Raw genomic sequence first — 9,752 nt, forward strand, 5'->3', positions numbered from 1 at the left:
AACTGTTTTCTTTTCTTGTTCTTTTTGGCTAGGACACTAACAAAGATGAATTAAAAACCCAAAGGACGAACGGAGGATCGCCTCACGGTAACGGAGAAGGCCGGCCAGGTCAAACATACGGGCATGTCCTTAAATGGAAGCCCCTTAGGAAGCGGAGACGTCTGCGGGCTGGCCTTCCCGTCGAGAGGCGGCTCTGGTAGGGGGAGTGGGGGTCCGGCTGCGGCCTCTGCAGGATGAAGGGAGAGGTCATGGGCTAAGGGCGAACGAGAGGATCTCGTCGGAAACGGAGGCATTCTGTTTAATGTTACTATTCCTAAGTGGATCAAGACTGGGAGGAGCTTTGGCAGATTGAATTTTGACTCGCACGGCCGACCCACGAGATCAGCGCTGGAGGAAGTGACCAGCTGGTAAACTTCGCCAGGCTGCGAGGTCCAGGGACCGGCAGGTCTCGAGCAGTGCGGTCTCGGGGCGTCCGGTGACCCGGGGGGCCCAAAGCCCAGACCGACCGGGCGAGCGGAACGCCCACACCCGGGGCGCCGGCGCCTGGGCCCGAGCCCCACCCGGGCCGCGCGGCCCGCCGCCCCGGCCCGCACCCGCCCTCGCGGCGGCAGCTGGGCGGCGCGCTCCCGCGGAGTCCCCGGGGCCGCGGCGGGCGCCCGGCCGACCCCCGAGGTGCGCGGGCGGACCCGCCGGCCGGCGGTGGGGGAAGGGCCGGAGCCGGCGCGCGCCCGCGCCCGCCCCACCCGCCGCGCGCGCCCGGGCCCGCGGGAGCGGCGCTGCGCCCCGGCGCCTGCGCACTGCCGCCCGCCGCGCGCGCCCGCCCCTCCCCCGCCGCTCGCGCCTGCGCGGTGCGCGCTCCGGGACTGCGGCGGCCATGCTGAGCCCGTACCGAGAGGCGAGTGGGGGGGACGGGGTCGACGACCGCGGGGTAGGAAGCCGGGGCGCGGAGCGGCCGCAGCACCGGCGCGCCCTGGGTCTCCGGAGGCGGGCGTGGGTGGCGCGGCCCCTGGGCCCCCCGCTGGACCCCCAGGGACGCGCGGAAGGCCGGCCCGCGTGGCGGGGTGGAGGGGCGCGGGCACGTGATCGCGGCCGGCCAATCGCGGCGCCGCTGACGTGGCCGCGCGGCCCCGACGCGCTCCCCACCCCCAGCCGCCTCGGGGAGGGAGGGGCTGGGGGCTACGCCCCCTCCCCCAACGCCGCCCGGCTTCCGGGGGGGTGACACCCCGGATGGCGTGCTCCCCCCGCGCCGAGCCCAGGGCCGCCCTGGCGCCCCCCCGAGGCTCCGCGGTCCAGGTGAGGCGGCCCCGGGGGCGGCGGGGGTGCAGTGAGCGGCGTGCCGTGGCGGGGCCGCGGAGGGGGAGCCGGGGCTGGAGCCGACCCCGAGTGGGCAGGAGCTGCCCCCCAGCCCGCGGCGAGCGGCCGGCGGGCAGGTAGGCCGGGGGGCGGGGCGGCGGGCGGCCCTCGGCCCGGGGCTGCACGTGGGCCGGCCGGCGGGCTGCGGAGGGGCGGCCAGGCCGAGCGGCGCCCCAGAGCGGCGCCCGCGACTCGGGGGCGGCGACTTTCCTGGACGCGGCGCCCGCCGCCCGCGCCCCAGGCCCGGGCCCAGCGCGGCCTCCTCGGGCCGGCGGGGGAGGGGCGGCGGCGGAGTGCTGTGTCACGGTGCCGCGGGCGGGGCCGGGAGCTCGGCCGCCCGCGCCCCTCCCCGCCCGCGCCCCGGCCCCGGCTAGCGAGGGGGCGCCGGGCCGTGGCCCCCGGCTGTACGGCGGCAGCCCGGCTCGGCCCGCGCTCGGGGCCGCGGGTGGGGGAGGGCGCGGCCGGGCTCCCAAGATGGCTCCCGCGCGGGCGGAGGCGCCGGGGGAGGGGAGGGCTGGCCGCCTCCCGGCGCGGCTCGGGCGGGACTCCGGCCTGGGGTGGGGCGGGGGCTTCGGGCGGAGGCGGGCTCGTGGGAGGGTGGGGGCGCGGGGCGCGGCGGGCTGGAGCGGGGAGCCGTCCGGGGCGCGGGCGGGCCAGGGCCTCGCCGCGCTAAGATGGCGTCTCCTTCCTCGTTTCAGATTCTCCGCCGCAGCGGCCCCACCGCCGAGAACCGCCCGGCCGGCGCCCCGCGGCCACACCCAGCCCGCCGGGATGGAGCTGCGCGGGACGCACGGCGCCCCGGGGCGCCTGGTCGGAAGGGGAGGCGGGAGAAAGCGCTGGAGGCGCCGGGGACATGGCTCCTGCGGCTTTTGCAGCCTCCCTCTTTCCCTGGAATCGCCCAACTGCAGCGCGGCCAATTGGCTCCGAGACATGGCGGGCCGCCGCTTCCCTGTGGCTCTCTGCGGCACTCTTCTGCCTGGTGACTGACGCCTGGGACATGAGGCTTGTGACGTCATCGCTCCGGTTGGCCAATAGGAAAAGCTCCCGCGGAGAGGCGTTGCTCCCCCTTCGGCCCTGCTTCCTCGCGCGCGTGAGCGGGCGCGCGCGCGCGGAGGGGGTGGGGGAAATCGCCAGCAGGGTGGCGCGCATGAGCAGCGAAGCTCCGCCCCTTCGCCTATATATAAAGGGCTGGCGCGGGGCTCGGCGGCGCCATTTCGCGCTGGAGTGGAGCAGCCTCTAGGACGAGCCGGGGGATTCTGCCTACCGATAACAGAGCCTTCGAGTCGTCGGGCCGCCATTACAATCCGCGTCCATCCTCTGGGAAATGGCCTTCGCCTGGCTCTGTGGCCGGTCCCGGCGGACAGTACAGACCCCGTAGAAGCCCCCGAAGCTCCCCTTTTCTGGGCCCCGCCCAGTTCTCGGAGTCTGTCCACCCCCTCTGCTCCGCCCTCAAGAGGATTTCAAAGATGGAGGCGGCGGCTCCCTAAACCACTCTGGTTGGTGTTCATCCTGCTCCATCCGAGGTCGAGACGGGATCTCGGCGGCGCCGGGCGGCCCCGGCCGGAAGAGGGGACCCCTGCAGGCCGGCCGCGCGCGGTATTGGCGGCCGCGTCTCGGATCGGGAGCCGTCTTCGCGCTGAGCCGCCGGGACCCCCGCGCCCGACCGTCTCGGCAGAGGCCGCCGCCATTTTCTTGCCGCCCGCCGCCCGCGGAGCGCGCCAAGCTGCGGGAGTCCTCCGAGGCCGCGGCGGAGGCGGCTTTCGCGCCGGCCCGGCGGGGAGGCTGCCGCCTGGAGCGCCCCGGGCAGCGGCTCCCCCCGCTCGCCGGGTGATGCTGGACCGGGCGGTGCGGGGAGCCCAGGCCACCCGGACCTGACGCGGCAGAGGGCAGCGCCCGCGGCCACGATGCTGCAGAACGTGACTCCCCACAAGTAGGTGGCGCGGGCCGGCGGCTGGCGCGGGGGGCGGCGGTTCGGCTAACTGCAGGGCGGCGCGGGCGGCCGGCCGCGCACGGGTAGGCCTGGCCGGCGGGGAGCGGGCTCCGGGCCGGGCCTGTCAGTGCCGGGGCGCCGCCGCCGCGGGCTGGCGGGGTTGCCATGGCGACGGCGCGGGGATTGGCAGCGGGGTTCCCGGGCTCGGGCGGGGAGCGCCCCCAGCCTGCGGGCCCCGTGCGGCGGCGGCGGCGGCCGGCCGTCCCTGGGGGTGGGCTGGTGGTTGACTGCGGGATGTGGGGCGGGAGGGTGGAGCCCAGGCTGCGTTGGACTGCGGATGAAAACAATGAGCCCTCGTTGTCGGCCTGCAACCTGGGTGGGGGACACCTGGCACCGGGGCTGGACGCGAGCCGCCTCGGGCCTTTGGTCTTCCGTAGAGGCTGCGGTGGGAACGGGTCGCGGGCGCGCTCGCCTGCAGGGTGTGCGGCCAGTTAGGGAAGGAAGGGTGTGTGACCTTGACTGGGTTGCTGGGTTGTGTTTTTTTTCAAGTGATTTTGGAGGGCCGGTGGTTAGGCCGGGTTTGGAGGCCTGGCGTTTGCCTTGCTGTGGTGGCAGGTCGTGTGTCCAGCGCTTTCTACCAGGGAATTAACTCCCCATAACTGGCGGAAGATCTGCGCTTTCTAATCGGAACGGGTCCTTAGGTGTCTCCTGGGCATTCTGTGAAGTTCTCCCTAGTTTGTTCCCTTCCTCCTTGCAGCGGCTTCCCTCAGGCTCAGCCTCCATGGCAACCACCAAACCCCTAGTGAGGGGGAAGCCAGCGCTTCCCAGCTCCTCCCATTGTGCTCAAGACCCGTCCCCCACCGCGCTGCAGCTCTCAGAGGCTGTACCGTCTTGGGTGCCCTTTTTTTTCCCTTAAGTTGACCCGGGCTCACCAGACCCAGACTATAGGACCTGGAGCAAGCTTACTAAAAATAGAGCGGGAAGGGGCAGCGTGCAAAGCTCCGGAGTGGATATTGGTTCTGGTGGAGGACCACTTGCCTACGCTTAGTCATCTCACTGGGTGCAGAGCCTGGATTTATTGGGCCCATGGTGCGAATTACACTTCCTGACTTGTATGAGAGCATCGCATCTAATTTTGCTTCTCATCTTCACAGGCTCCCTGGGGAAGGGAATGCAGGGTTACTGGGGCTGGGCCCAGAGGCAGCAGCACCCGGGAAAAGGATTCGGAAGCCTTCTCTGTTGTATGAGGGGTTCGAGAGCCCTACAATGGCATCAGTGCCTGCTTTGCAACTGACTCCTGCCAACCCACCGCCCCCTGAGGTGTCCAACCCCAAAAAGCCAGGACGGGTGACCAACCAGCTGCAGTACCTGCACAAGGTGGTGATGAAGGCCCTGTGGAAGCACCAGTTCGCGTGGCCCTTCCGGCAGCCCGTGGATGCGGTCAAGCTGGGGCTGCCGGTGAGTTGGCGACCTTGGCGTGGGTGGCGAGGGAAGAGTGTGTGTGAGTGGGGGGCTGCCTAGGCTAGGGTCTGCGGCCCCTAGGGAGTTCCCTTTCTCTAGGGCAGGTAGCCACCCGAGTTCTGAGTCCTTGGTCCTTTGTCATTGTTCCAGTCGCTTGCTCTCTCTATCTTGGCATCTCATTGTGCCCTCTGTGTCCTTCCTTAACTTTTGTGCCCTGGCTCCATTTTACAGATTCCCACCCCGGGTTGGGAGAGGACCACGGTGGCCAAAATTCTTAGCTTCTTCCTTTCCCTCATGCAGCCCATGGATAGCCAACCCCAGAGGTAATGTCACAGGCTGGGAAGTTCTCAGAGTGGGTGGGAGGTGGGTGGTTAGGGAGAGGCAAGTAGGGGCCTTCCCCTGGGGATGAAGAATCCTGTTCCATTATTTATTATTTTGTCCTGTAGCTTAATTGGGGCCGCAGTTTAGAGAACTATACCCCTTTGCTGCATAGGGTGTTTGAGTAGGGTGTGTGCGTGTGTGTGCTGGGGTTATAGTTTCCCTAGGAGAATTAAGGTGTAAATTTTGATGGCTCTGACCTAGTTTTTTTTTTTTCCACCCCCCCAGGATTATCACAAAATAATAAAACAGCCTATGGACATGGGTACTATTAAGAGGAGGCTTGAAAACAACTACTATTGGGCTGCCTCCGAATGTATGCAGGACTTCAACACCATGTTCACCAATTGTTACATTTACAACAAGGTGAGTTTGTGTTCCTTGCGGATGTTCTTGACTATGTATGTGTGGCGTCCCGGCTCCTTGTTGAAGATGCCCTCTAGCAACTCCAGCTAGTGCTACTAAACAGTGGCATGGCTTCAGGGCTGTGTGGTTACAGGTTACTTAAGTAGAACACGTTCATACTGGAGGGTGGTGGCCTTGTTTCTCAGAAACCTCCAGAGACCCGAGTAGAATGGGATCTAGCCCTCCCGGCTCATTTTCTTACTTTGTGGACTTAAAGGGTCCGTGTTTCCAAGAGAGGGTTGGGGGCGGCAGATTGGCGGTGTGTGCCAGTTTTCGGCCCCAGGGGGCCGTGGTGCCTGCTTTCTGCTCGCAACAGCCTTGTTTGCGCTCGTTTCTCCAGCCCACTGACGACATCGTTCTGATGGCACAAACGCTGGAGAAGATCTTCCTGCAGAAAGTGGCGTCAATGCCCCAAGAAGAGCAGGAGCTCGTGGTGACCATCCCCAAGAACAGCCACAAGAAAGGGGCCAAGTTGGCAGGTGGGCGCGCGCAACACGGGTTTTGCAGGCGGAGCACTGGAGACAGAAAGGGGGTCACTCACTCGGCTTCCTTCTTTCCTAGCACTCCAGAGCAGCATTGCCAGTGCCCATCAGGTTCCTGCCATTTCGTCTGTGTCACACACTGCCCTGTATACGCCACCGCCTGAGATACCCACCACTGTCCTCAGCATCCCCCATCCTTCGGTCATCTCTTCTCCCCTCCTCAAGTCCTTGCACTCTGCTGGACCCCCGCTCCTCGCCGTCTCTGCAGCTCCCCCGGCTCAGCCCCTTGCCAAGGTGTAGTGTTTATTTTGGACAATAGGGAGGGAGAGAGTTTGAATCAAGTGAGGTGGAGCTGGAGTAATTGGCTCCTTTCTTTTGCAGAAAAAAGGAGTTAAGCGGAAAGCAGATACTACCACGCCTACACCCACGGCCATCCTGGCTCCCGGCTCCCCGGCAAGTCCTCCTGGGGGTCTCGAACCTAAAGCGGCACGGCTGCCCCCCATGCGCAGAGAGAGCGGCCGCCCCATCAAGCCCCCGCGCAAAGACTTGCCTGACTCTCAGCAGCAGCACCAGAGCTCTAAAAAAGGAAAACTGTCGGAACAGTTAAAACATTGCAACGGCATTCTGAAGGAGTTGCTCTCTAAGAAGCACGCCGCCTACGCCTGGCCCTTCTATAAGCCAGTGGACGCTTCTGCGCTTGGTCTGCACGACTACCATGACATCATTAAGCACCCCATGGACCTCAGCACTGTCAAGGTACCCACTGCACGGGCCAGACGGGATGCTCACGCAGTGCCTGGAGCCTAGGGATGGATGAAGCATGTTCACGTCTCCCGTGGGCACGCCAGCGGCGCTCTGATTTTTAACTTTCAGGAAATTGCCTCAGGCCGAGTAGTCGGAACTCCGTATTTCCCAGGCTGAGGATGGGTTTTCTTTCCCAGAGCAAGGCCTAGTCAACATCTACAACTAAACCACCGGGAGCGTTGGGTTAGGAATACTGAGGGGTTGAACAGTAGAGACCACCTCCCATCACAGAGAAACGATTTCTTTTTCTAGACATAGATGATTGTTCAACCTGCCCAAAGTCCTGTCTTCAAACTTGCTCCCCAGGGCACAGATCCTTAAGTTGGTCCCCACTGTGCCCTTGAGGGCGCCTGGTGGCGGCGGGTTGGCAGGGAGAGGTGAGTCTCTGCCGGTGCAGCTTCTGACGCTGCCTCTTCTGCAGCGGAAGATGGAGAGCCGCGACTACCGGGACGCGCAGGAGTTCGCGGCCGACGTGCGGCTCATGTTCTCCAACTGCTACAAGTACAACCCCCCTGACCACGACGTCGTGGCCATGGCACGAAAGCTGCAGGTGAGCGGCAGGCGGCCGGCCGGCGAGCTGTGTCCTCAGCGAGGACTTCAGGAATTGGCGCCTGGGGCGGCCCGGGGTCCCCCGCGGTGTTGAGTCCACCTGTTTCTCTAGGACGTGTTTGAGTTCCGTTATGCCAAGATGCCAGATGAGCCGCTGGAGCCAGGCCCTTTACCGGTCTCCACCGCCTTGCCCCCCGGGCTGGTCAAGTCCTCTTCAGAGTCCTCCAGCGAGGAGAGTAGCAGCGAGAGCTCCTCTGAGGAGGAGGAGGAGGACGACGACGACGACGAGGAGGATGAGAGCGAGAGTTCGGATTCAGAGGAGGAGCGGGCGCACCGCCTGGCGGAGCTGCAGGAGCAGGTAGCCCTCGTGCCTCCGTTGGTCAGAACGCCCTGTCTTGCTTTAGCTCAGCTTTTCCCGCTTCATGTCTTGTTTCTTTCTCCCTAGCTGCGGGCAGTCCACGAACAGCTGGCTGCCCTGTCCCAGGGCCCAATATCCAAGCCCAAGCGGAAGAGGGAGAAAAAAGAGAAAAAGAAGAAACGGAAGGCGGAGAAGCACCGGGGCCGCGCCGGGCCTGACGATGACGACAAGGGGCCTCGGGCTCCCCGCCCAGCTCAGCCCAAGAAATCCAAGAAGGCGGGCGGCGGGGGCGCCGCGTTGGGGGGCCCGGCCGGCTTCGGGCCTTCCGGAGGGAGTGGCAGCAAGTGAGTCCTGGCCTCCTCTGCTCACACAGTGAGCAGGCTTCTCTTGCCGTGCTGTGTGGTCTCCTAGTGCTTTAGGGAACAAAAAGGTAGGGCTGTGCTCTGGGGGGGGGGGGGCTGGGAATTGAACCCTGGGGTGTTTTCCCTCTGGGCCACATACCCCGTCCTATTTATTTTGAAACAGTATCTCTAGGTTGCTGAGAGCCTCAGTACTTGGTGAGGCTCCTCTAACCTGATCATCTCCCAGCCTCCCGAGCAGGGGGATTCCAAGCATGTGCCACCAAGCACAGCTTGTTTAGTTTTTGTTTAGAACTTCAAGTAGGTGTTGTACATTTGGCCTGTAAGGCTCAGTAGAACGGGCTGTCTCTAATGCACCATTTTGCCATAACTTAAAAACACAGAACTCTGCTTCAGGCAGGAGACAGTTTTCTGGGTTGGACACTGGGAAAAGCTAATGCTCCTGATTTCTTTCACCTCTTAGACTACCCAAAAAAGCTGCAAAGACGGCCCCGCCTGCCCTGCCCGCTGGTTACGATTCCGAGGAGGAGGAAGAGAGCAGGCCCATGAGCTACGACGAGAAGCGGCAGCTGAGCCTGGATATCAACAAGCTGCCTGGGGAGAAGCTGGGTCGGGTCGTGCACATCATCCAGGCCAGGGAGCCTTCCCTGCGGGACTCCAACCCAGAGGAGATCGAGATCGACTTCGAGACGCTCAAGCCGTCCACGCTCAGGGAGCTCGAGCGCTACGTGCTCTCCTGCCTGCGGAAGAAGCCTCGGAAGCCCTACAGTGAGTGCAAAGGGCCCGGGGTCTGGAGCCAGCCTCAGATTTAGGAAGTCCCTCGACAGTGAGCCCGTTTCCAAGTACAAGATGAAGTCGGGCGGGGTGCCTCGCGGAGTGCCTGGCTGGCTCAGGCTCGGCACAGGGGGGTCTGTGCGCTGCACTCAGGTTTCTTTTCCTCCCCCAGCCATTAAGAAGCCTGTGGGGAAGACAAAGGAAGAACTCGCTCTGGAGAAGAAGCGGGAGCTGGAAAAGCGGCTCCAAGACGTCAGCGGGCAGCTCAATTCCACCAAGAAGCCCCCCAAGAAAGGTGAGCCTTGCGGGTCACTGCATCTCCTTGCTGGCAAACACCGACTTCTCTATCTTAACTCTGCGCTCTCTTCCGCAGCGAGCGAGAAGACGGAGCCAGCAACGGCACAGCAGGCCGCAGGGTCACGGCTCAGTGCTTCCAGCTCCTCCTCGGACTCCAGCTCCTCCTCCTCCTCTTCCTCCTCTTCAGACACCAGTGACTCGGACTCGGGCTAAGGGGCCAGGCCTGGCAGGCAGGAAGGCTCCGCGGGACCGGACCCCTGACCACCCTGCCCGGCGCCCCCTCGCTGGACCTGCTTCATCTCACCCTCCCCCTCCGTGGGAGAGCTGGCTCTGCAGGGGGAGGAGCGCAGGGACATCGCTGAAGGAGGGGCATGGACAATGAGCTTGACCTGCCGCCCCCTTGGGAGTGACCTTGGGCACAGAGCCCCTTTGGTGGCGGCCGGGGCCAGGGTGGGAGTGGGCAGAGGCCCTTGGAGAGGGCACCTGAGGCGGCCGCCCTGGTCACAGCTATGCCCTGTTTTGAGGTTGGTTGTTCTAATTTATTTTAAGCTACATAAGGCTGTGGGGGTGCAGCCATGGTCCCCTGGGCCTCCACGGGGAGG

At 64.7% G+C, this 9,752-nt stretch overlaps 1 protein-coding gene across 1 annotated transcript; it reads left to right on the plus strand.

The window, feature by feature from the left end:
• Positions 1-3,257: 3,257 nt before the first annotated feature.
• Positions 3,258-9,363, plus strand: BRD2 (bromodomain containing 2; the record flags this gene model as incomplete). The annotated part of the gene is made up of 12 exons (XM_080710492.1): positions 3,258-3,283; positions 4,438-4,741; positions 5,351-5,488; positions 5,868-6,006; positions 6,089-6,303; positions 6,391-6,765; positions 7,235-7,363; positions 7,475-7,720; positions 7,808-8,064; positions 8,543-8,847; positions 9,026-9,148; positions 9,227-9,363. The coding sequence occupies 12 exons, from the start codon at positions 3,258-3,260 to the stop codon at positions 9,361-9,363; spliced, it is 2,394 nt and encodes a 797-aa protein (XP_080566618.1).
• Between the last annotated feature and the right edge of the window lie 389 nt (positions 9,364-9,752).

Source organism: Muscardinus avellanarius, assembly GCF_963383645.1.
Source record: "Muscardinus avellanarius genome assembly, chromosome: 14".
NCBI classification, from domain to species: Eukaryota; Metazoa; Chordata; class Mammalia; order Rodentia; family Gliridae; genus Muscardinus; species Muscardinus avellanarius.